The sequence below is a fragment of the Lampris incognitus genome, chromosome 12, assembly GCF_029633865.1.
Source record: "Lampris incognitus isolate fLamInc1 chromosome 12, fLamInc1.hap2, whole genome shotgun sequence".
Classification (NCBI taxonomy): Eukaryota; Metazoa; Chordata; class Actinopteri; order Lampriformes; family Lampridae; genus Lampris; species Lampris incognitus.
In genome coordinates, this window is record NC_079222.1 from 23,778,058 (window position 1) to 23,805,266 (window position 27,209).

General features: G+C 44.0%; 1 protein-coding gene across 1 annotated transcript in view; it reads left to right on the forward strand.

The window, feature by feature from the left end:
* ass1 (argininosuccinate synthase 1) overlaps nucleotides 1–23,199 on the forward strand; it is a 42,987-nt gene extending 19,788 nt beyond the window's left edge. Inside the window, exons 9-15 of the mRNA XM_056290966.1 lie at nucleotides 2,086–2,176; nucleotides 9,400–9,484; nucleotides 11,761–11,825; nucleotides 16,977–17,108; nucleotides 18,084–18,240; nucleotides 22,361–22,426; nucleotides 22,660–23,199. Coding sequence (XP_056146941.1) covers nucleotides 2,086–2,176; nucleotides 9,400–9,484; nucleotides 11,761–11,825; nucleotides 16,977–17,108; nucleotides 18,084–18,240; nucleotides 22,361–22,426; nucleotides 22,660–22,708 — 645 coding nt within the window. The 3' untranslated portion in view covers nucleotides 22,709–23,199. The remainder of the gene's footprint in view (nucleotides 1–2,085; nucleotides 2,177–9,399; nucleotides 9,485–11,760; nucleotides 11,826–16,976; nucleotides 17,109–18,083; nucleotides 18,241–22,360; nucleotides 22,427–22,659) is intronic.
* Nucleotides 23,200–27,209: the final 4,010 nt, after the last annotated feature.

Genomic DNA, 27,209 nt, shown 5'->3' on the forward strand with positions numbered 1-27,209 from the left:
TTTCACAAATGTACATTTTAATGAGAACAACTTATAAAAATCTGACTCGAAATCTAGAAATCAGGAAAATTATTTAAATCAGGATCTTCTCAGTTAACAATAGATTTGATGCAGACTTTGTGGACACATATTATGTCTGATCTTTTACCCTAAAAGGTGCTTTGCTCTAACTACTGCCAGCTGGTGTATATCAAAACATGTAACAATATCACTTTAAATCCAGATAACTGTGTCCACCATGACAATAAAGCACTCAATTAAGACATCGGGTTGGTGGTAGTTGAAAATCGTTATTAGGGCCTCCGGGTAGCATAGCGGTCTATTCCATTGCCTACCAAAACGGGGATCGCTGGTTCGAATCCCTGTGTTACCTCGGGCTTGGTCGGGCATCACTACAGACACAACTGGCTGTGTCAGCGGGTGGGAAGCCAGATGTGGGTATATAAAAAAAAAAAGGGAAAAAATCATTATTAAACTGCTCACAATCATAAGAAAACCAAGTTATTAAATATGTATTTTTCAGAATAGATTTTTCTGTCAAGTTAATTTATTGATCAATTATCATTTATTTATTGTTTATAATTTCTTTTATTGTGATTAAAATTATAATTATTTATCTTACTACTATTATTTATTATGTATAATTGTATTTATTTATAAATACAATTTATTTATTACCTATTTATTAATTTATTATTATTAGTTTACTTATCAGTTTATTTTCATAAAATGACTATATCACTAACTATGGATGGCAGTGGACTTACCAGTAGTCCAATAAAAAACTGTCCCCAACAAAAACTGCCATAGCTAATGCCTCCCATTAAGTGTTTAGTATACTTTAATTGAAGTGAATAAAAGACAAGACACAGCCATAGGTTTATAACCAGCATACATGTTTACCATAGCCTCTTTCATTCTCCACTCTTTAAAATTCAAGCTGTCTTTCCCCCTTTTAAGGGTATGCATCAGAAGACTTTTTTTAGGATATTTTGCCTCTCTCCTGTTCACTCTTGTTTGGCTTCTTTCAGGGCACTGAGGCACAAAATAAAGGAGAGAGAGAGAGGGAGAGAGAGAGAGATACGGGTGCCTTCTGAGTCAATTTTGGTGTTTAGTTAAAAGGAAGGAAAGTGATTGCGCTGCTCGTTTTCTCCTCACTGACAGGCAGAAAGCGGATGGCGATTAGTTATTGTAAGATGATTTAACGTCTGGTAAAGCTTTCCATTTAAATGCACCCAGTGGTTATTTTGCATAGTCCCCCTGCAATTTTCCTCAGCTCAAGAGACATTGGCCATCGTCTTGTTCTAATGCCGTGTAATTGTCGGGGGGGATACATTGCTGGGCGGACACGTCGGAACGACACACTCTTTTTGGTCCCTACTATGACTTACTGAAATTGCTCCTAGCTCCCGCCAACTGGAAAAATGGCAAATGTCTGTCACCCAGGACAACTTAGGTGGATTTAGACAGTGGAAACAATGTTGGGTCTTTGTTGTGTGATGCCCATTAGGTAAATTTCTTCATTTGAAAATGAAGTAGAAGGGAAATATCACTCTGAAATTCAAAACTGGAAAATGGGAAGCCGTGAAGTCAGGTGACAGAAATGGAAGATCTGAGTCTTATTCAGACAGAAGATTATTGAGTACTTCCAGTTGCACAAATAGGTTCTGTCACAGTTGTGTTTTGACTTGTCAAGTGTTTTCTATTCCTGGAGATGTGAGCCATTTCTCTCACTCTTTTGCCCTTTCCACTCTCTTTAGCAGCATTGTGTTTCACCACCCCTTCTCCTGTTGTGAAGGGTCATGCAGGGAAAATGAAACCAAATAGAGAAGAAAAATGGAACATTGATTTTTGTCTTTTCACTCAACTCATGATGGCGTTTTCAGGTTTCTTCTTTTCACGCATCATCCTCTCTTCTCTTGCCCACTGTGCCTGGAATCTGTTGTTGCCTCTAACAATAGACTCCTGATCTGCAGCACCATTCTCTGATAAGGTCTCAGAAGGTCCTGGTTATTCATTAAGGGAAATAAAGTGTGAGAAATAGACTGGTGTGTGTGTGATTGTTTTGTTTTGTTTTTTTTCCAGACCCACGCTTCACCAGGCATGTACCTTATGACCAAGAACCCTGAAGACGCTCCTGGAACCCCTGATGTACTGGAGATCGAGTTCAAACAAGGTCTGTGTGCATACAAATGTGTTACCTGTTAGCAGCTTTTTGAACCAGTGTCTGTTCATTTTTATTCTTATGTCCACAACAGTTGAATTGTCAGTCCGTTACGTTATCTACAGAGCGTAGAAGCAGCCAAAAAAGCTGATTATGATAGGGCTAGGTCGGCAGAACTGAGTTCCATCATATTAGCTGTGACTCATCACTGAGTGTCAAGTTCCAGTTTTGCCTCTTCATCTTAGTTAACATTGATGATTGTCACCTCGGGGCTACACTGCATGCTGCCCCAGTAGTTCTTTATCACCAATCAGACCACCCAGACTTGACCCAAGCGCCTTACACCATTACTGGGTCCAAAGCTGCGATGTTTGGCCTGGGGGCAAACACAGGCCGGAAGCATTAACTCCATCTAATACAGAAGCCCTTAGGGCCCAGAGACACGCTCATTAGCTATATTGCCACAGGCTGCAGACTAAATAGTGGAAAGTGTCACATGTTTGCACAGAGAGAGAATGGAAAGAAACATCCAAGCCTGTGGCAAATTGCACAGATGTCCCTTCACCCTTGGAGACTACCAGAGGCTGAATGCTAGCTAAGAGCCATAGGCTAACATCAGTGGTAGGATAGACAGTAGCCCCACTGAGAGAAATAATTGTCACTTAAAAGTTAGGAGTTTCAATAAGAGTAGTCAGAAGCTTTGGTGATGATTAGGGAGGAAAGAATGTTTACTGATGCCAAGGCTGTAAGATGCTTGTTTTTTCACTTCAACCACAAATAAAATAAATACCTGCCACCATCAACCTAGATCTATTTTAGAGTTGTTTTGGATGCAACTTTACTAGTTTACCTGGGAAAGGGATCAACTCTAAATCAAGTAGGTTGATCCCAGTTCAACTGGTAATGAAGTATCCTTTGTGAAACACTGATGCAGCAGTAAAACTTGGTCTTGTTTCGCGGGTTCTTTTGCAGGCCTACACTCCGTTTTCACACATATTTTCTGCGGCTTTATTGAGCACCCTATGACAAAAGCTGTTTTAGTTGTCCACACAAAGGCCTGAGCCTACTCCTCCTCCCTCTCAGCACAAGATCAGCACAAGAATGTTTCATTTCATTCCCCTCCCACCTTTTCATCCCTGCCTTTCTCTCCAAAGTTTTCTCACTGATTAAAAAAGAATATTTAATGACAGGAACCTTTTCCCCCGTCAAACACTCCATTCCCCATCTCTCTTTTTTAATTTTATCCCTCCCTCCTTTCATGCCAAAGAAGAGGAGAGGAAAAAGAGACAGAGAGGAAAAATGTAAAGCAGTAATTTTTCCTACAACTGTGTCTGCGCTCCCATTGTCTGCACTGTTCGGCTGCAAAACACTGAAGAAAAGGATCACTGGGAGAAAAAGACCCCTTGGTGAATGATGGAACATGCATGATGGAGAGAGAGCGAGAGAGAGAGAGAGAGAGAGAGAGCGCACGGGGACGAAAAGCTGGCCCCTACACTCCCACATTCAGACTTTCAGTCAATTTATTTGAACTTTTAATCTAATTATTAACTATTGGTTAGAGGGTGCAGTTTAAGAGTGCACCATCTACATTGGCTTTACTGCATTGGGATTTTTTTTCCCCTTCAGACAGCCAACCGAGATTCTCGGGATATGGGAATGGACCAACGACAAAGCCCTTGTCTAAAAAAATTTGTCAAGTTCTTCACATGTCATTCTACACAGACCTTTGTACACAGGACTGTCTGAAAGGCAGCCAGAAGTAGGGCTTTTCACTTTGAAGCCATACGATTGGCAACTGCACTTATGTTAAATGCTATTGAACATTGGATGGATGGAGGTGTGACTATCAGCACATTGCTTTTCTCATTTCCTTTCCTCCTTTTCTAGTCTCTCAAAAGGTTTATATAGCCACACAGTGCACACGGATACACACACACACACACACACACACACACACACACACACACACACACACACACACACACCCTCTGTTTCACCCATGTCTGTTTATTCCCTCTTCCCCACCTTTGGCCTGCGTTGCTCATTCTAGGCCATGAATAAGCAAGTACATGACAGTGATTGATATATACTTGGTTTAAGTGCCTTTAAAGGGGAAGTGTTGGAATGAACATGGGTTTTGTTTAGTGAAGGTCTGTTTGTGTGTGTGCGTGCATGCATGTGTGCGTGCGTGCGTTAGAGGTTAATAGAAAAGTAGGTGATAGTCGAGCATCTTAAGCTAGCACATGCACATCCACGCACAAACACTCAGTGGCGCAAAAAAGCCCCAAACCCAGAAAGCAACGCAAGACTGGGTGCGTAATTCAATTAGCGAAGGGCTTGTCCACGATTTCACAGCCTTCAAATGAGCTAAGATTTTGAATTTTTTTACCATTTTTTAGCACATTGTATTCTAATGGTTTTCACTTTTAGCTGATGACCATCACTTTTACCAAGATGATGATCATATATTCTGTCTAATCAGAAGCTGAAAGCTGTCATCACAGGACCTACCAATTTGAAAAGATTTTCATAACAAATCCATATTGTATCGAATTCATAATGGTTATAATTTAGTTAACTGTTTACTTCATCTTAGAATATTGAATGTGATGGAATATCACATTCTGAGATCAACTCCTTTATATAGCTTTTTTAGTCTGAAATTTTTTTGGTTATAATTGTATTAACATTTTTTGTGACTCTTTATGAAACACTTTTCTTGGACGTCTGGGTAACGTAACGGTCTATTCCGTTTCCTACCAACACAGGGATCCCTGTTCGAATCGCCATGTTGAATTTTTAGTTAAAGCCTTACTAAAACATTTTGTTTGAAAAGTAGGCTATTATGTTCTAATTATAATAATTGTTAATGTAAGAATAAATTATAATACATTATTTTCAACAAAAAAACAATATCCACCATCATGCACAGCCCTACTAATCAAAATGTTAAACTTTGATTTACACGCGCAAGTAACAGTTTGTCCCAGCCAGCATCACGGAAGACTAGCAGTCTCCGGCACACCCGCGGCTCCCAGAAAACAATTTCTTTAGGTGTTTGCAAGTAAGGGATTACGCTCGAAAACATCTACCAGGATTTGAGGCAGCCAACTTTCAATGGTAGATGTATGCCTTAAAAGACCATCAAGCTCAGATAAACTTGTATCCTTTATTTATGACACCTTACAGGAGGCTTATTTACCCTCGTTGGAAGGTATTAAGACAAAATGGGAGGAAGAGTTGGGTCTGCAGATATCTGATGAAATTTGAAAGGGAATCCTGGAGCACATACATACATGCTCAAACAACGCCAGACACTGCCTTATCCAATTTAAAAATTTGTACTGACTCCATTATTCCAGAGTTAGGCTACACCAGATTTATCCCGAAGTGTCACCCTTATGCAAAAAATTTCAGTCAGCCGAAGGTACTCTGCTACATAGCTTTACACTTTGCACAAAGATACAAACCTACTGGATAGAAATATTTGAGATACTGTCTAAAATAATCAACACCCAGTTAGAACCAGACCCTCTTTTAATGTCTCTTGGAAGGTCTGATACGCAGACCAATCTGACTGCCTCTCAACAACACTTTCTCTCTTTTTGCCTTATTACAGCAAAGAGGTTGCTTCTTTTTTTTTGGAAAGACAAAGGGGTCCGTACTACTAAGATGTGGCTCAGCGACCTGTCAAATATCTTACATTATTCATTACCTTTCTAGTGCGACTAGCTAATCCTACAATTAATATTTTTCACTATTAATCACCTATTGAGTAGTAGAGGGATGGGAAGGTGGGGAAAGGACTTTTTATTTTAATTCTGTATTTGCTTAAGCTGTTTTGTACCATTAATATGCAAAATGATATATTCATCATCTGTTTTGCATTAAGTATCTGTTGCTGTTTAGTACTCTGTTGTTTTTCTTTTTGTTTGTCATTTTTTGTGTACTTGAAAAATGAGCACTGGATATTATATATGTGCATGCATGAACTAATTGCTCAAATGAAATATATCTTAAAATAAAAAAGTAAACATGAAAAAACAAATTATGCAATCCTTTTGCATGAGGTAACTTGGGATTTGGTATAATACTCATTGACCTCTTTTGTGTATCTTGGCCACTGTGCCAAGGGAAAATATAGTATGTGCCAAATGAATGCAAGAACTTGAGGTACACTAAACAAATATTCATTCATTCATTCATCATCTTCAGCCACTTCTCCGGGGTAGGGTCACGGTGGCAGCAAGCTAAGTAGGGCACTCCAGACGTCCCTCTCCCCAGTTCCCAGGCCAGGTTGGACATGTAGTCCTTCCAGCGAGTTCTGGGTCTACCCCGGGGTCTCCTCCCAGTTTGCCATGCCCGGTAAACCTCCAAAGGAAGATGCCCAGGAGGCATCCTAATCAGATGCCCAAACCACCTCAACTGGCTCTTTTCGACGCGAAGGAGCAGCAGCTCTTCTCCGAAGTTCCCTGCGGATGTCCGAGCTCCTCACCCTATCTCTATGGCTGAGCCCAGACACTCTATGGAGGAAACTCATTTCAGCCACTTGTATCTGCCATCTCACCCTTTCGGTCACTATCCAAAGCTCTTGACCATAGGTGAGGGTTGGAACGAAGATTGACTGGTAAATTGAGAGCTTTGCCTTCTGGCTCAGCTTCCTCTTCACCACAACGGTCCAGTACAACATCCGCATTACTGCTGATGCTGCACCAATCCGCCTGTCAATCTCCCGCTCCATCCTCCCCTCACTCGTGAACAAGACCCTGACATACTTGAACTCCTTCACTTGAGGCAACAACTCATCCCCAACCTGGAGGGAGCAGTCCACCGTTTTCTGGTAGAGAACCATGGCCTCAGATTTGGAGGTGCTGACTCATCCCAGCCATTTCACACTCAGCTGCAAACTACCCCAGTGCACACTGGCGGTTGCGTTCTGATGAAGCCAACAAAACAACATCATCTGCGAAGAGCGGAGATGCAATTCTGAGGTTCCCAAAATGGACACACTCCTCACCTTGACTGCGCCTTGAGATCCTGTCCATGAGTATCACAAACAGAATTGGAGACAAGGGACAACCTTGGCAGAGACCAACGTGTTTGACTTTGTGCTGACAATGCGGACACAGCTCTAACTTGGGTTATACAAGGACAGGATTGCTTGTAGCAACTGCCCCGGTACCCCATAGTCCCGCAGTAACCCCCACAGAGTGCACATATGTAGACTAGCTGGTCAAACTCCCATGCCCCCCTCAGCACTTCTGCAAGGCTAAAGAGTTGGTCCATTGTTTTACGGCCAGGATGGAATCCTCATTGTTCCTCCTGGATCCAAGGTTCGACAATTGGTTGGAGCCTCCTTTCCAGCACCCTAGAGTAGACTTTCCCAGGGAGGCTGAGCAATGTGATGCCCCAATAATTGGAGCACACCCTCCGGGGCCCCCTTTTTAAATATGAGAATCACCACCCCAGTCTGCCACTGCACAGGTACTGTCCCCGACCTCCATGTGACACTGAAGAGGCGTGTCAACCAAGACAGCCCAACAATGTCCAGAGCCTTCAGCGTCTCAGGGCGAATCTCCTCCACACCAGGCACCTTGCTACCGAGGAGCTTTTTAAGTACTTCAGAGACCTCTGCCAGGGATATGGTTGGGTCTTCTCCTGAGTCTTCAGACTCTACCTCCTCCACTGAGGACAAGTTAGCTGGGTTCAGGAGCTCCTCAAAGTGTTCTTTCCATCACTCGACAACATCCCCAGTCCGGGTCAACAGTTTGCCTCCCCGGGCTGAACATAGCCTGAGTCAAGCCCTACTTCCCTTTCCTGAGTTGCTGGATGCTTTTCCAGAACTTCCTTGAAGCCAACCGAAAGTCCTCCTCCATAGCCTCACCGAACTCCTCCTGAAACCGAGTTTTTGCTCCCACGACTGCCGAAGCGGCAGCCCCTCTGGTCTCCCAGGACCTGTCGGTTGCTTCGGGAGACCACTGGGCCAACCAAATAACAAAATAAACAAATAACCAAGACAAAATGGTGACATAGAAAATCAGTGTTTTTGGGGTGTCCAGGTTGCGTATCGGACTATTTCGTTGCCTACTAACATGGGGATCGCCATTCAAATCCCCGTGTTACCTTTGGCTTTTCGGGCGTCCCTACAGACACAATTGGCCGTGTCTGCGGGGGGAAGCCGGATGTGGGTATGTGTCCTTGTTGCTGCACTAGCGCCTCCTCAGTTGGGGTGCCTATTCGGGGGGGGGGGGACTGGGGGGAATAGCATGATCCTTCCACATGCTACATCCCCGGCGAAACTCCTCACTGTCAGGTGAAACGAAGCGGCTGGCGACTCCACATGTATTGGAGGAGGCATGTGGTTGTCTGCAGCCCCCCCCCCCGGCTCGACAAAAGGGGTGGAGCAGAGATCGGGATGGCTCGGAAAAGTGGGGTAATTGGCCAAGTACAATTGGGAAGAAAAAATTAGGGGGGAGCAGTTTTTTTAATTTTTATTTTATAAATTAACCTAAATAATTTTTTTCTTAAGAATATTTTGCCAGTGTGGAAGCAAGACCGCTTGGAGCTGTGTGTTTCACATTGTAATTTTCCTCTGTGGAGGGTGTGCCTTAAGTTACAAAAGGACATTTTGGAGTGCAAAGCATCTGGCTGTGTGTTCATTTTATCTCGCTTCTTCCTTTGCTGTAAAGCGCAGAGTCTACTTTATTGTTACTAAATCGTACTGTATTGTTGCTGTTTTCAATAAAATGGAAAATAAGATTGCTCATAAAGAACCATTTTTTTTCTAAATTTAAATTTATTTCTGATTTTTCCCTTTTTCTCCCGATTTAGTGGCCAATCGATCCCTATTTTAGTTCAAACACCCACCCTCGTACTGCATGTGTTCGCCAACTGCATCTCTCCGGCCGGCAGTCTCGAAGGAGACGCCTCGCCACTTTCATGACGAGGCGAATCCAGGCCGAACCACTGCTTTTTCCGACACACACACAGACGCATTCATGTGATTACCACAAGCCGACTCCGCCCCCCTCCCGAAGACAGCGTTGCCAATTATTGCTGCTTCATCAAGTCCGGCCATAGTCGATAAAGAACCATTTTAAGATTATCCTGCTGTCAGAATTCGAAAAGGTTGGAGTCACTTTTTCAGGAGTATGACTAAATGCTGACATTGTCCTGTCTTTTCTTTGTTTGTGCTGTTTTGACTGACCAACTGCCTTTTATTACATCCTCTTCAGGTGTACCTGTGAGGGTGAACAATATGAAAGAAGGTATATCCAAGGAAACACCACTGGATATCTTGACCTACCTCAATGAGATGGGGTGAGGCAACATTTGTCAAGTTAACTTGTGTTTTTGACCCCTAAAGGGTGCCATTGTTTTATTGTTATTTGTTATTATCTAATTATGTTTGTTAAGCATTCAGAGAAGTACATTCCCATTCTACTTGAAAGTATTCCAAAGTCCTGGCGGTGCTGACAGTAAGGGTCCATTTGCCCCTGTTTTTAAATCTGCTTAACATCAGAACAGTTAAACCAATAGGGACCTTTCCCAGGACCTGAAGGTTATGCAGTTTGTCTCATATGGGGTTAAAAGGTCTAAATCTGACCATGCCCACAATCAGTAAAACTTTAAAATAAATTCTGACACTGTTAGGAAACCAATGAATAGATGCTAAAAGAATTATTTCGTACCAATAAGAATCCCAACTGCTGCAGTTTGTGCAAGCAAGGCAAGGGGGACTTCAGGTAAATGGAGGAATAGAAAGAGCCGCGGTGTTGTAAGGGAGAAAAGATGAGAAATAGAAATTGCTTAATTTTGGGATTAGTCCTCAGTTGAAATAAACAAGACTACAACACTTCTTTGAACTTCTGATTCTGAGTCTGAACTGTTGATTAAAGCTTGAATTTGCACCAGAAATTGCACCCCAAGACTCTAGCCATACACCTGCAGACAAAATGCCTTATTAATGGTTCATCAGTTTAATAAGAGGTTCGAGTGAATTGGGTAGACTTAAAAAAATACAATTTCTGACTTGGTTTTCAAATTGCTGTCGAAAATTCTTTGACATACAGCACTTTATATCTGTAAGGCAATTTATGAGTGGCTAGACCATTAATGTTGACAGGTTTTGTGACTATGTGTAAGTGGAAGTATAAAAAGGATAAAAATAGAGAGTACGATGGGGTCCAAAATGGCACCCTTCTGGATGTGACATGTAATGTCTGCTCAGGATGAGTATGAGTTTCCTAAGATGACTGAAAATTTTACAGGAAAGAGGAGTTTAACCAATGAAGGATTTTTCCTCAAATCATGTCTAACAAAATCTATGGACACACTGGGGTATAAAAACATTAAAAATGGAACATTCCCTGAATTCTGCTACTAAAAAGCATGAACCGGTGAGTAAAAAAAGGTAACTGGTCGCTCTGAGGAGAGCCTTGTCTCTACTTTGAGGTGCTGTAGAAGTATACTGGCATTTCTCAAATTGTTAGATTAAAAGGACTGTTTGGAGATAGGCCTGTAGTTTGCAAGAGATGAGGGCAGGGCCTGGATTTTGCTACAAACCTATGATATCAGTGGAGATCAGAGCAGGAGAGAATCTCTTTTCATTAGAAAGTATAGTGTGCACCAACAAAAAAAGTACTACTGTGAGTTCAGCAAATCATAAACCCTTGCTATATTACAAGAAATGCAATGGAGTTGTGGGACCCCTTGCTGCAAAAAACCTAGAAATGTCAGACTTGACTTAAAAGAAATCAGTTTGGGGCATCCGGTGGGAAGTCAGATGTGGCTATGTGTCCTGGTCGCTGCACTAGTGCCTCCTCTGGCGGTCGGGGCACCTGTTCAGGGGGGCGGGGGAACTGGGGGAATAGCATGATCTTCCCACGTGCTACGTCTCCCTGGTGAAACTCCTCACTGTCAGGTGAAAAGAAGCGGCTGGCGACTCCACATGTATCTGAGGAGACATGTGGTACTTTGCAGCCCTCCTCGGATCAGCTGAGGGGGTGGAGCAGCTACCGGGACGGCTCGGAAGAGTGGGGTAATTGGCTGGGTACAATTAGGGAGAAAAAGGGGAAAAAATCCCACCCCCCCCCCCCCGAAAAAAAAGATCAGTTTATCAAATTATTTGGTGAAACTTTATTTCATTTGCATTTATTACATTAAGTCAAGTCAAGTCTGTTTTATTTGTATAGCCCACTATCAAAAATTACAAAATTGTCTCGGTGGGCTTGTGCGCCAGTCACCATGAGTAGTAACCAGATTTTCATCTTTGAGTAAAATCCCTTTGTGGGGAAATTTATGTTTTACGCTATAAAAATATACAAAACAGAGCAGATGAAAAGGCAAACAGAGTCATCGTTTGAGTCATATGATCAGCAACTTGATAATTACAAACCATGGCCCCAGTGCTCCCAAAATGTCATGGTGTTCAATGATCAAATACTGTGACACAGGTGTGATTTACTTGCAGTGGATTGTATTAGACTGCTACACAATCGTAGGTGCTCATTTGGACTGAAATAATTGTGGTAACAACCCTGGTGTGGATGTATGTACACTGAAAGGTGTCTGGCTTTCTTCTCTTTTGCTCTTAGTGGGAGACATGGGATAGGCCGCATCGACATTGTGGAGAACCGTTTCATCGGCATGAAATCCAGAGGTGAGGAATTTAAATATTTAAATTAAATTAGTCTTGGGCTTCTTCAACAAGATAACCATTATACCTTTCCAATTGGCTCTAATTGGGCAGCTGCCACGCACTCTCAAAACCCAAGCAAGGATTTTTAAATGCAGTGAGGCAGGCGTAAATAGAACCACAAAGAAATTAAGTGCTAATCTTTAGATTGCCCATGTATTCCAAACCGATCCTTTCAGCATCCAGGGCTTTCAGCCAATTACTGTTATATTATGTGAGTGCTCAAAGTGTAGCGTTTGCAATTTTACCTGCCTAAAAGTAAGCTGAAAGGAAAATGCGTGGCTGTGGACAAATACAACATCATGTTTATTTATTCCACTCAAAGGTAATGTTTTTATACGGTTCACCTGAAAGTTTAGGAGCTGGAGTAACTTTGATTCACTTATGCATGCGACCAAATATAAATGACACACTGGAGACTGATAATGGCTAATATTCTTCACTGGATATATTCAAGAAGACAGTCATCCACAAATGCACACATCCACTTACACACACACTCAGCAGCCTCAGAATGTCCCTTACCATATAGTTGATAGTAACTTCTGGCAACTCCAGTATTCCCTCGTCCTTGTCCGCAAGTGCCACCCTGGCATGCCTTCAAATAGGGCGATGCGATATGACCCAAATGTCATATCACGATAACGATACATATCACGATATAGCACATTTTCTGTGAATTCAATGAATAAATAACTTAAAATGACCACCGTGAAAGGCCCATTTCTTCAACAAATAAAAGGTACTTACTCATATTTGATTATTTTTCTCCTTTTATTTAGAACCTTTGCGCCAATTTTCAATTAAGCATATAACTAAATATGAAATATTGTAGCGAACCTGTACAGTTGGGAGTTCTGGATTAGCGGAGTCGGTCTATCGTCTCCCTGCTCTGGCCAATCACAGGAATGCATGTTGTGTCGGGCGGTGTGCGTGCCGGTGGTTGGTGGAGCGGGCTGGCCCGCTGGGTGCCTATTGGCTCTGTTGTGTGTCTTTAATGTTTTTGCTCTGGAACAGGACATTGCTGCATCTGTGTTTTCTCTTGGCGCGGTACGAGAGGTTTAATAAACCGATTTGTGAGAGAAACCAACTGCTGTCTGCGCTGGAAGTAAAACGTTACACTGGTATGCAAAGGAGGGGGTAGTGTAGCGACCATGGATAACTAGACTCACTACCCCTTGGCTAAGGGGTTGGACCCCGTCCCGGCTGTGGCGGTTCCCGGGCTGTCCCCCAAATTCACTACATTGGTGTCGGAAGTGTGATTAGGGGGACCGCTCAGGTTGGACGGTTTGGAGACAAAGCAAGAGAGGCGAGATCGAGATGATTTGGACATGTGTGGAGGAGAGATGCTGGGTCTATTGGGGGAAGGATGCTGAATATGGAGCTGCCAGGGAAGAGGAAAAGAGGAAGGCCAAAGAAGAGGTTTATGGATGTGGTGAGGGAAGACATGCAGGTGGCTGGTGTGACAGAGGAAGATGCAGAAGACAGGAAGAGATCGAAACAGATGATCCGCTGTGGCGATCCCTAACGGGAGCAGCCGAAAGTAGCAGTAGTAGGTGTCGGAAATGGGACGGTTGGATCGTGAGGCCATCGGAAGCGCGTGCGTCCAGATGCGTGAAGCGCATCCAGAAGGAGGGGAGTAGTGTAGTGACCACGGATAACTAGACTCGCTAGCACTTAGCTAACAGGTCAGACCCTTTAGTTGACTGGTTAACGTAGTTGCCCGTGTTGTGGGAGACACGGCTTCGCGTCCCGGCTGTGGCAGTACCTGGGCTGCCCCCTGAATTCGCTGTAATATTAATGTCTAAGGTTTGTTTTGAGCACTTGACTGCTTTTGCGACCCTCATGTGTAGACGCTGTCCGTACTGTTTCACATGATTCTTGCGTAGGTGGTAAAAGAGGCTAGTGGTGTTTTTGAGTCTGTTGTGGGGACCGGCGGGCAGCATATTTCACAACGTATGGTTTTCTGGTCCGTGTCAGACTTTTCATACCCAAACCACATCCATATAATAGAAGTAGACCCTCTTTTAGGTACAAGCTCCTCGTTTTGTACTGACTGGTCAGAGTCCTTCTTTTCGGAATTACCCCGTTCTGCATTACGTTCACTGTCCTCCATCCATCCATATCCACACCGCTTATCCTGCTCTCAGGGTCGCAGGGATGCTGGAGCCTATCCCAGCAGTCATTGGGCAGCAGGCGAGGAGACACGCTGGACAGGCCGCGAGGTTTGCTTGTTTCTTTCATGCAAATTTCCTGCCTATGGCCGTGCTGTGTAAAGAGCGGAAAGGGTCGTCCAAATGACGAAAAATAAAGCGTGTGATTTGCGACACAACGAGATAAACGATAGAGCTCAATATGAAACGATAGACGTTTTCTATCATCACATGATATATATCATCATATCGATATATATATCATGTGACAGCTCACTATCCTTGTATATGATACAAGGATAGTGCAAGGATAGTGAGCTGTCCTGACTTAAAATGACACACACATAAACACACACTCCTTTCCCCCCATGACACCTCCTCGCAGTACTGGCAAATAGACTGCCCAACAGACTGCGGCTGTGGTGCAACTTGGCAGGTAGAAATTGGAAAATGGGAAGCCCACTTTTCTCTCCCCTTGATTGAACAAAAGAGCAAAGCTTTTTCTCCACTGAAGCAATACGAAGAGGAGGAGCACAAGGCGTCCAAGTGGTCGGATAACTGCCATTGAGTCTGTATGTTTGTCTCCTTTGGAATGGCAATGGTGTTAGCACAATGGATGCTGCGAGGAACTGAATCTTGAATTGTGTAAGGTCAGGGAGGTGGGTGGAATTGAAATGGTTTGTCAAGAATGTTGTCAGCATGCTCCAAAACATTCAATAGCTTGTACACCCGACTGGTGTTTCCCACCTGTCAAGGTACTGTCAGACCTCTGACCTGTGAAGGGGTTAGCTGCTCTATGGTTTTACAATGAATAGGCAGCCTTGTTTTCAATCAGTGGTAGCAGCATCACAATCTAGAGACTTGGGCAGCGGTACTGTGGCATTTAACTGCATGTTTGCAAAGTTCAACTTGTATGTTTAAATGAGAGTTATTTGTTTTAATTCTGTTTGTAATTATTGAGATCTGTTTGTGCTAAAAAAAAAAAGAAGTTTATCCACAAATCACTGAGCGTCTGACCCTGCATCCCATTCAGCGTTGCTGTACATTTTGTTTTGAGCTCTGCTCCTCTCCAGATTTTATTATCTATTTATCTGTGTTTAACATTCACACCTGCATGGGCGCACACCATTGTTACACCCGTAGAGATAGAGGGACTCAGCAGGGTGGAATTAATTCCTTTGCTTAACCCTTTCAGATCCTCTAGATTAATACCTCAAAACCACGATTGGTGGGGCGTCCAGGTAGCGTAGCGGTCTATTCCATTGCCTACCAACACAGGGATCGGCAGTTCGAATCCCTGTGTTACCTCTGGCTTGGTCAGGCGTCCCTACAGAAACAATTTGCTGTGTCTGCGGGTGGGAAGCCGGATGTGGGTGTGTGTCCTGGTCGCTGCACTAGCGCCTCCTGTGGTCGGTCGAGGTGCCTGTTCGGGGGGGTGGGATAGGGTGATCCTCCCACGCGCTACGGGGTGGAGCAGCGACCAGGATGGCTCGGAAGAGTGAGGTCATTGGCCGGATACAATTGGGGAGGAAAGAGGGGGGGGGACCCACAATTGGTTCCAGGTGTTGTGTCTCAGTTTAACGAAACTACCACTGTCTAAACTAAGCCAGATAGCATTTTTATAGTTCATTTGTCCCTGTTTAGGTTTTTTTTTTCCAGCACTTAAGCCCAATTGGGTTGCAGGGCAGTTTTAACTGATTTATCTGATGGAGCTAGCGGAAATGTTCCGACATTCCATCTGTGGCCCTGGATCATCAAAACCCATAAGCCTCACCAGCTCAGGTTGCCACCTTTCAGGCTTTAGACGATTAGGAAAATTGCTAAGCTCTGTTTTGGTCTGCCCTGCACACCATAAGTGCTTCTCCATTTTCAGATCAACCCCCATGTTGGTATATTTGGTGTTTCACTGATTTGAGCTCAGCTTTTCACCTGAGTGGGGGGAAAAATTGAGTGGCATCCTTCCGTCACTTTGCAGAAAAGAGACTTTGAAAGAAGGATAACTGAAACGAGGCCAACTGAAGTGTAATCAGTGATCGGTTTTGGGTGTAGCATAAATAAATGAGGGCTGACTAGCTTTCCAGACTATCTTTCTAATCAGTTTTTTAGATAGTGTTAGATAGAGTTTAGAAGAATTACTCACGGACCTTAACTTTGGCAAACAACCCACCTTTTTAATTTCTAAGTTCTCACAAAAACTGATGCTGGTGGTGGAGCTCCAGCTCTATAATCTGTCTTTCTGCATACTTCACCTCTCTTTCCTTTGTTCAAACAGACAGTTGAGTGACAGCTTCATTTCACCTGCCATCTACCTCATCTTTTTCCCTTCTCCCCTCCCCTCAATCCAGAGGGGGTAAATTGCAGGGTAGTCAGAGCCCTGGTCCAGACACAAGGCTGGCAGGGGCCTCCAACCCTGTCATTTACCCAGGACAGGCTGAGCATGTTTTGGGAGGTTAAGCACAGTGAAATCCTGTCTGTCACAGTGAATGGAGATGGAGGTGGCTGATGGCTAATAGAGCTGTCTTGTTAGATTTATCTTGAACTGGGGCTTGTTTTTCCTAGGATTGCCACTGGTAATGCTGATGGTGATGGCACAGAAGATGCTAAATTTAAAGTTTTCCTGTAAGATTTCACTCAAATGGATGAGCTGCATTTCCATTGTCATTTGACAATGAAAATAATCAATCATATAAGCCTACTCACGGCACCCTAATTTGTAAAATCTTTTAAGTGTAGGTCAAACCCCTTGACACATTTTTCTTGCTAAAATTTATTTTTTGAAAAAAAAAAATCTAAAATAGTTAATATTTAAAATATTTAATATTTAAAATTTCTAAAATATGACGATGTTAAATAATGTCTCTATATGATCTTTAGCTCAAACATGTTCTCTGTCTGTGTGTGCATGAGTCCATGCGTTTTTGTGTATGTTAATCGTTTCTGTGTTTGCTCCTTCCTTCCTCAGGGATCTACGAGACCCCAGGAGGCACCATCCTGTTCCAGGCCCACCTAGACATTGAAACTTTCACCATGGACAAAGAGGTGCGCAGGATCAAGCAGGGCCTGGGTATCAGGTTCTCCGAGCTTCTCTATAATGGTAAGGGACTCAAATACACCCATGTGGATGAAATCTTAAATTGGGCTGCTTTTATCCACTTAAAGACACTTTCCTTCCAGTGATTAATGGTTTCTAAATATGAGTCCAGATGAAACTGACACACTCTCACTCACGAAGTACCCCTTAATTCACCGGGTTACATCGATTTGTGAGTTTGGACATTATATGCCCCAGAATCCTAATACTAATAGTACAGCAGTGACCTTGCTGCATGTTGAATTTTTATATATGAAACACTCAAATATGTAAAAACTCACTGTTATGCATGGTCACATGGTTGCATTCGTGTATGTGAACACACAAGCACAGACACAGAGAGACTCACAAGACTGGTTATTCCTCACCAAAACATATGTCAATTGAGTTGATTTCTTTTGCCTTCTGTCAATGTTCCTGACTAACATCGACAGAAGGCATAATTTAGCTGGGAATGAGCTGCGTGAGTCCGATGCCAGTTCAGAGGTAATGCATGAAAGAATGGAAGGACTGTGCCTTTGAACATGGCCAGATGATGAGGTTGAGGTCAGCCATTGATGAGGGGAGCACCCCTGCTGAGAGGGGCGTGTCTGACCCCTTAACATACACATACATCCCAAGCCCATCTGTCCCAGAGACTGACAGGCCTTGTCACCCAAATGGGATAAGAGAAAAGGGTGTATGAGCCTCACCTGAAGCAAAAATTAGACTGTGGGCGAGAAGGATTTGGTTTACAAAAGGAGGAGCAGTGAGTGTCACATGTGGCTGTTTGAGGACTGCTGCAAGGAGGGTTTATATTAACATGAATGATTTAATGTTTGCTGCATCCGGTTGTACTAGATTTCCCTTTGTCAGATTTCCTAGTACTTTTTCATTATTAATTTGCCTGTAATTAAAACCTTTTCCTCACATAAATGTGCACTCAGATATTTTTTATTCACCTAACACCAACCTGCTCCTCTCCCTTGCTCGTTTCAGGTTTTTGGTACAGCCCAGAGTGTGAGTTTTTGCGCTGCTGTATAGCCAAGTCTCAGGAGAATGTGGAGGGCAAGGTGCAGCTGTCAGTCTTTAAGGGCCAAGTCTACATTCTCGGACGAGAGTCGCCTAAGTCCCTCTACAATGAAGAGCTGGTCAGGTAACTACTAGAGCAAGGATATGAGTAATGGTGTGTGTGTGTGTGTGTGTGTGTGTGTGTGTGTGTGTGTGTGTGTGTGTGTGTGTGTGTGTGTGTGTGTGTGTGTGTCTGTGTGTGTGTGTGTGTCTGTGTGTGTGTGTGTGTCTGTGTGTGTGTGTGTTTGTGTGTGAGAAGCACAGATATACATCTGTGCTTGACATTGAGGAAATGGTTGTATGTGTTGGTTTGATAGGACTTTCACACTTATCCACTTTGCTGCAGATTGACTGCATCCACATGTATGTGGCTCCATGTGGATCGTTCCTCTGAGCTTTCACATTCTAAGTGCTTGAGTTCCAGAGTTCTGGCGCGAGTGACTTGTTACTTCATAATCAATTGAATTGTTACAACAAAGCAACAACCAGAAAGAACACCTGCCCTGGGCAACCGTCCTTCGTTAGATCAGTTTTATAAACATGGATGCATCATGGTGCCGATCCCAGGCCCTTTTCCAAAAGCCAAGGTCAAGAAGAAGATTATTTCCATTCATTCATTATCCAAACCACTTATCCTGCTCTCAGGGTCGCGGGAACGCTGGAGCCTATCCCAGCAGTCATTGGGTGGCAGGCGGGGAGACACCCTGGACAGGCCGCCTGTCCATCACGGGGCTGACGCACACACACACATTCACACCTAGGGACAATTTAGTATGGCTGATTCACCTGGCCTACATGTCTTTGGACTGTAGAAGAAAACCGGAGCACACCCACATAGACATGGGGAGAACATGCAAACTCCACACAGAGGACGACCTGGGACGACCCCCAAGGTTCGACTAACCCGGGGCTCGAACCCAGGACCTCCTTGGTGTGAGGCGACCGTGCTAACCACTGCGCCACTGTGCCCCCTGAAGATTATTTCTCCTGATCACAATTTTCCATTAGTCATTAGTGCCCATGTTGATAGAGCACTCGGGGTAAAGGAACAATCCCCCATTTGGTGGGGTCACATAGGGAGCAATGGCTTTAGCAAGAGAGACTGATTGAAAAACTTCACGTGCATCAGAGTTACGTTTAAATGTCTATGCAACACATTGGGACCAAAGATTGGAAGGAAAAACACCAGATTTTGTAATTGAGAAAATTAAATTATACTAATATAATCACCAGTCTGGGTGGATTTTATTGGAATTAAAACATTGGTCCATTCACTAGTCTGGGTTTTAATATGGTGATAGCTCAGTGTGTCATATATGCTGCAGCAGGCCTTTCAGCAATCTTTTTGTAAATATGCTTGCTTTCCATGCACCCTTTCAGTTGTTTTTTAATATTGGATGGTACCGCAGTGATGCGGAGGCATTCCGTATTGTGAAAGCCCTATAAGAGAGATTAGATGTGTTTTTCCCTGGCAGCCATAAGAATGTTTGCACGTTACTGTCCACTTATCCCACAGTCTTGTTGTTAGTATTAGGTGAGCCAATCCCATCCTCTTGTGACCTCCACACCGACACACTAAACAAACCCTGCCTTACAAAGACATCAGAGAAGTGCCATGCTCAGTTCCTTGAGGGCAGCCCCACAAACCCCCCCCCCATGGCCTCTTAAAAGTGGAACACTGGGTTTATTCAGGATGCTGACCCCTGATACCCCCAAGGCAAGCTCAACACTGACCAAAGCAAAGCCCCTCCATATGCCTCTCCATCTTCCTTTCCATCGCCTTTCACTCACCCGTGCTTTGCTTGTACCCAAGAGTAAGAGGCACTAATAGTATTTTCAGCCAGAGGAGGAGGGAGGGTTCAATAGACATTCTAGAAGAAAGCACCAGGGCGTCATGCTAGTTAGCTTGTCAGAAAAAGGAAATTGGGCAAGCATGTCTTGCACAGAAAGCTATGTCTTTTAGCTTCTCAGTCTAGTTTTGCAAGTAAATAAATCCATGTGAACCAGTGAGCAAGATGTATATACTGTATACTATAGTATAAGAAATGGGTGGGGTTTTTTTTGCTTTTTTTTTTTTTAATTTTCCCCCTTTTTCTCCCCAATTGTATCCGGCCAATTACCCCACTCTTCCGAGCCTTCCCCAGTCGCTGCTCCACCCCCTCTGCAGATCCGCGGAGGGCTTCAGACTACCACATGTCTCGGAGGAGACATGTAGAGTCACCAGCCGCTTCTTTTCACCTGACAGTGAGCGTAGCGCGTGAGAGGATCACTCTATTCCCCCCAGTTCCCCCTGACCCACCAGAGGAGGCGCTAGTGCAGCAACCAGGACACATTCCCATATCTGGTTTCCCACCCGCAGACTTGGCCAATTTTGTCTGTAGGGACGACCAGCCAAGCCGGAGGTAACATGGGAATTCGAACCGGCGATACCTGTGTTGGTAGGCAATGGAATAGACTGCTACGCTACCCGGATGTGAAATGTGTGTTTTTAGAGACAGAAAGAAAGAGAATATTTGTGTTAAACCATACGTTTTCCTTGCATTGTGAAGTTCTGCAGAGCTCCAACTCAGTGTACTGGAAGAGTAGTAGTGAGATCTGCTTTTTCCTGTGTGATCTTGTCTGTGTTTTTGTATGATGCATGATTTAATTGAAAACAAACTTTACACTGATATAATCAACTTTTCATCTATTTTTGGAATGAAAATTACAGGGGCCTTTCCTCCTTGGCACCGACTGATTAAAGCCTCAGCTGACTCTAACTAGGGAAAAGCTGCACTTCCTGCCCAACTTTGCAGATCTTCATGCTGCCTCTGATAATTATTTTAAGGGTTTTTTAGTTTAGTCATTTTTGGGGTGGGGTGGGGGGTTAGGGGGCTTACATCAGGGTGACAGAGGTGTTGGATTGCAGCACTACTACTACTACTACTAAGTCCTCAGGGCTATGAACAGATGGACCCACTGATGTCCTATAAAGGAGCCCATTATCGCCTGCCCCCCCCCCAACACACAAACACACAAAACGATCACCTCAACAACAAAATTCTTCTAAATTGCAGTTACACGTTGACAAACACAACATGATCATCACTGTCATATGCATGGACTTGTGTGAATGACAGCTATACACCTTGAGGGGTGGTACACTTATTTACCACTACCTGAAAAAGCACCTGCCACACAGACACACACACACACACCAGTTCTGGAGTAAAACCCCTGCTGATGTCCCGTTGGCTCGCCCTGGGCCCCAGTAAACAGTGTCATTAACACAGTGGTATTCCAGCCCGTCACTGCACCCATCTGAGAGAGAAATGTCATCCTACTGGTTGTCCACTGGCTCTGCTCTCAATTAGACTGCAGGGTTTCTTAGAGAGCTGCACACATATACATGCACACGCAGAGTCTTTTATTCTTTGAAGCCACTCACTCATAATGGCGGCTAGGTGACAGGTAGTGAGCCTTGAGAGTTGATGATTTAGTTGTCGGTTTTTCTTTTCAGGGTGTTTATTCTATCATATGTTGGCAATTTCCTCCGTTCCCTAAGTGCTTTTGAAAGATGAATACACACTTTACATCGGGGGTGTGGAGGTGCAGAAAAGGATAGGAAAGGATGAAGTGTGTGAAACACTGCAGGTAGAAACTGCTGTAATTATAGAACGCGCGCGCACACACTCACACACCACACACACACACACACACATTTAGGAGGAGAAATGGCAGGGCCACTAGCAAGTCAGACAAAAGTGAATATGTACCGGCACTATAGTTAGAGATTTACTGCTAGAATAAAAGAAACGACAGAAAAAATAGGTTATGAAATCTATCAATTTTCTTCTGCTTAGTCAGGTGTTAATATTATAGGGTTGTTTTATAATGCTTGCCAGTGTGTGTGTGTGTGTTTATGGCCATGGTTGCATTTTTTTTTTAGGGTGGATATTGATTCTCTTTTGTTCGGGTACAAACAATGCTAAATACAGCATTCAGAAAGAAATTGACTGTGTGATTTTTTCTTTTTTTCCAAAGAGCACCGTATCAATGACCCAATTATCCCAGTTGTCGAGAAGGCCCCTCGCCACTTGTGTTTACGGCACTGATACAAAACATCTGCATCAGTTTTATAACAAAGGACCTGTGTAATTGCCATCTTTTCCAGTCTCACCATCATCGTCTCGGTCTTCCCTCTCTTGTTGTCTCGTCTTTTACAGCATGGACGTCCAGGGAGACTACGACCCATGTGACGCGTCCGGATTCATCAAAATCAACGCAGTCCGGTCAGTACCGTCTTTGTTAGGTGGTTACAATTTTGGGAGATCACAACATTGTTCGACTGTGTTGTGAAATCTGAACAGATCCTTTCAGTTGCTTCTTTATGGCTTGACAGACATTTATGGATGCAGAAATTGGCTCACCCGAAGACATAACTGAAAATGCCTCCATGGTACCTACTCTTTACTACCCATATTACATGCCTTTTTTTTCCCCCCAACATGTTTTTCTTCTGCAGGCTAAAGGAGCACTGCCGTCTGCAGGGATTATCCGGCAACAAGAAATAATTCCCTGATAACCCGGTGCATTTTTTTTCCAACACCTCCAGTGTATCCTCCACCCGTGTATATCCTCAGAAGTAGTGGATTTAGACTAATGTGCCCTTAGTAGTTTCTTACTTCTCTAACCTTATCATATCTGTACATATACAAGGGCCATTTGGGTAGCTAACATATTAGCGATGCTACCGGAACGTTTTGGGATTACCAGGTTACACATAAATTCATTTTATTTTACATTAAATCGACAGCAAAGCCATTGAAATATGTAAAAACTAGAAGATATAAAACCCTGACAGGCTACCAAGAATGCAGATTTGATGTTTAGGTTTAGATCAGCTAGAAATTATTTTGGATAGGGATCTGAATAAGTCTATGTCCCTACAGTCTGTGATCTCCCATTTTCTGGGTAGGGTGTTTCTTCTTCTTCTTCTCTTGGAGTAACAGTTGGTCAGTACTAACAATGAAATGCATTTACTTGCTGCTCATTTTTACAATAATAAAAAATGTATAACTATATTGCTTGCTCGGCTCTATTTTATTTATTTTTTATCCCCCCCTCCCCTTTTTTCTCCCCAATTGTATCCGTCCAATATCCCACTCTTCTGAGCCGTCCCGGTCGCTGCTCCACCCCTTCTGCCGATTTTGGGAAGGCTGCAGACTACCACATGCCTCCTTCGATACATGTGGAGTCACCAGCCACTTCTTTTCACCTGACTGAGGAGTTTCACCAGGGGGACATAGTGTGTGGGAGGATCACGTTATTCCTGCCAGTTCCCCCGCCCCCCAAACAGGTGCCCCGACTGACCAGAGGAGGCTCTTGTGCAGCAACCAGGACACATACCCACCTACATCCGGCTTCCCACCCACAGACACAGCCCTAATTGTGTCTGTAGGGACGCCTGACCAAGCCGGCGGTAACACGGGGATTCGAACCGGCGATCCCCGTGTTGGTAGGTAACGAAACAGGCCACCGCGCCCCCTGAACACCCCCCAAAAAACAATCTTAATACAAATCAACTTTTTTTTAATTCTCTTATAATGATTAATAGTTGATGGCTGTGGCGCAGTGCCTTTCTTTTATTAATGCCTGCCTGTTTAACTCGTCGTACATTACGAGCACTGCTCCGGGAGGATCTGCGAGCATAGGGGATAGTGTATCATATTTATATGCAGATGAAGTAGTCACATTGCAGCAGTTTGCCAAAGGCAAAAGTCAACCCGGTGCCTTGCTGATAGCCATTGGAGCAGAAGTGATAAGGCTATTTCTGAGCTCAAATGGCACAAATCAGGTGGAAAGAAGGCCAATTGCCCACATATGTATATTTCCCCAGCTTAGCATGAAGTCTCTAGGCTTAGAGACTCAAAAAGGGGATAGAGGTGATGGAAGGGGTATTTGGAGACAAAGAAGGTTTAGCCTACTGTGATTTATTGATAGATTTGGGAGAAAAAAGCTTTTATTTCTGGGTTTCACTGTGTTGTGGATAAAAAAATGTCTATCTTGAGAAGTTTGCAACTGAACATTTTTTTTTTCTTCTGATTTTTTCCCTTTTTTCTCCCAATTTAGTGGCCAATTGATTCCTATTTTAATTCAAACACCCACCCTCGTATTGCATGCGTTCGCCAACTGCATCTCTCCGGCCGACAGTCTCGAAGGAGACGCCTCCCCACTTTCGTGACAAGGCGAATCCAAGCCGAACCACTGTTTTTCCGACACACACAGAGACGCATTCACATGACGAACACAAGCCGACTCCGCCCCCCCCCTCCCGAAGACAGCGTTGCCAATGATTGCTGCTTCATCGAGTCCGGCCATAGTCGGATCTGACGAGACCGGGGCGCGAACCCCGGTCCCCAGTGGGCAACTGCATCGACACCAAGCCGATGCTTAGACCGCTACGCCACCGCGGACGCAACTGAACATTTAATTGTTTTTAACCTGTGGACTAAACATAATGAAATTATTAATCATCCATATTTTATACCCTTTACCATGGATAGGACACACCGACACTGCAGCTCCCTTCATGCATATCTGTTCCCTGTCCCCAACACTGAGAGGCGTCAGTCCGATATTAAGATACAGTGTGAGTTGGGCCTCATGGTAGAGTTGCGCAGGCAAAGGAGACCCCCTGCCAGGCCTAATTGGAAATGAGGGATCGTCGGACCCTTTCAGTCTTGCAAGAGCCTTTCAGCCCCCTGCTCAATTACACTGCAGGCGTCTCAGTCTTTGCCTGGTCAATTACCAGCCAGCCCCTACATTTATAGGCATGTACATACAGGTTGCAAGATAATCATCATACAAAATTGCCCGGTTAAAATAAAGGATAGATGAGGAGGGATTCAGATTAGTCAGTCAAGCTGAAGGGGATGTAGAAGGGATGGGGACAGTTATCAATCTCAATATGGCTGCAGTGGTTGGAGGGGGTGGATCATGATGACCTTTCAACTGAGTTTGGCTGGGCAAGTTATGATCTCGAGAAACATCGACTGATGGTGTTTCATGCTGCTGTATGTGTGCACATCCATCCACTGACCCGCCTATCAGGAACCCTTTATTTATCGTTTCTCACAACCCACAGCAGTGCAACACAAAGACAAAAACATATATCCAAAAACTACAAGAGTTTTAGGAACACACATATCCAAACTAACACATATATCCAAATTAACACATATATCCAAACTAAAAAAATTAAAAAAAAAAAATCACTGTCCAAGGGAACGAACACCAGGCAGGATGACTGTCAGAACTGCCGGTCTGCATGGGTTAGCAGTTAGCTCAGCTTGCCCCACTTCCACATCCTGTTAGAATGCCCTCGGTGCTTCCTCCTCCGGCGCAGCTCCAGGCAGGGGCCGTGATCCTTGGGCCCACCGGGCGCAACAGACCAGGCTCCCCCAGCCAATCCAACGCCAGCTCTCCCAGCCAGAAACCCTCGACACACCTCCTCGCACTCCACACGACGACACCAAAAAACGCCACAGCCAACGCCAGGCGATTTGACGTTTCGTATTCCCTGTCCTCATCCCCCATCGCTCCTCCTACCTGTCTACCTATTCAGCCAGGTATGAAAACTGGCTGACACCTGACCAAGGGAATTAATCATCCTTGACCCCACACTAATTACCCCTCATTACCCACTCTGTGTCTACCTCTCAGGGGAGATGAGAGTAACAATAGTGCAACATGAAAGTCAGCGGTGTCACTGAATGGAGCACTAATGGAAACTCCCGCGCGATTGTGGCCGTCTCCTCCGGAGCTCTTTCGACCAACTTCAAGTCCTTGTCACTCTCATTGCACATGTACAAAGGAAACTATTGTCCTGGGTTGCTATGACCTCTTCAGATGGAGAGTCAAGGGCCGCTGGCAATGAAAGCGAAGCCATGCAGCAAAATGGATTTGGGATTGGGGTTCACAGGAAATTGTGAAAACACTTGAGCTGAAAGTGGGGATCATTGTTGTGAATTTTAGGCTATTTGTCTCGCTATCTAGCACTATCACACTCTATTCATATCAGTCTCTTTTTCTCTGCCTTCTCGTTGAATTCAGTAAGAGATTAAACGTGTTTAGTTGTTCATATTTGTTCCACTAAAACTGCTCAGTCTTGAGTTAAGATTCTCAAGAAAGTTAATGTTGTTATAGAGCACAGCAGAATATTCTGTGGTCATTCAATCCCTGCTCCCCCATCTACCTGTCTGTGTGGAGAAGGCACCCATATTCACTGACTTCTCTTCTAAAATGGCAGGCTGCACAATAAGACAGGAACAATAACCACAGGGGGGTTAGCTACCACCAATTAGAGGCCAACGTGGCTCCCCTTCATTATGGTTTGTGTGTAACCCAAGCCCAGGGATCTGTATTCAGGCTCTATTGTGAAGTCTTCACCCTGGGAGCTTAGCCCTGCCATCACCTGCCTCCAGGGTTCTCAGATACATGCTGCAGAGTGTGTCACACCATTAAAACAGAGGCTTGATCGTTAAGGTTTATTATTAAGATTAAATTCATATTGCTTCACAAACTCATTGTTACCCTATTCTGGAAAATGCATCACTGAAGTGTAACAGCACCGGACTGATGGAGCTAGATATCGTCACTGTTGGGATGTTTTATATTCATGCTCCAACATATTTTTTTTGGTCCGGATATGGACAATTACCTACCCTCTCATTTTTGCCACTGGCACCAAACAGTATATTTCATGTGTGTCTATACGAGGAGCCCTTAGCAGAAACGTTATAATAAACAGTCACTGTGGCAAGGTGTATAGATTTCTCTTCTCTTTGTTTGGGATTATGCTTAATGCAACTTTACCCAGCAAAGAAGTGGTTAAATGAACCATCCTGAGGTTTACACAGAAAGGTAAGGGGCTTACAGGAGATGATGAGGTCACTCTCATAATGAGAGCCAACGAAAGAGGTTTAAAACAGGTCCAGTCACTGCAGATTGCTATCACTGATAGCATTCTGTAAAGTTTAATAATTGCTGACACTCGGGTTCTCATTTTTTAGG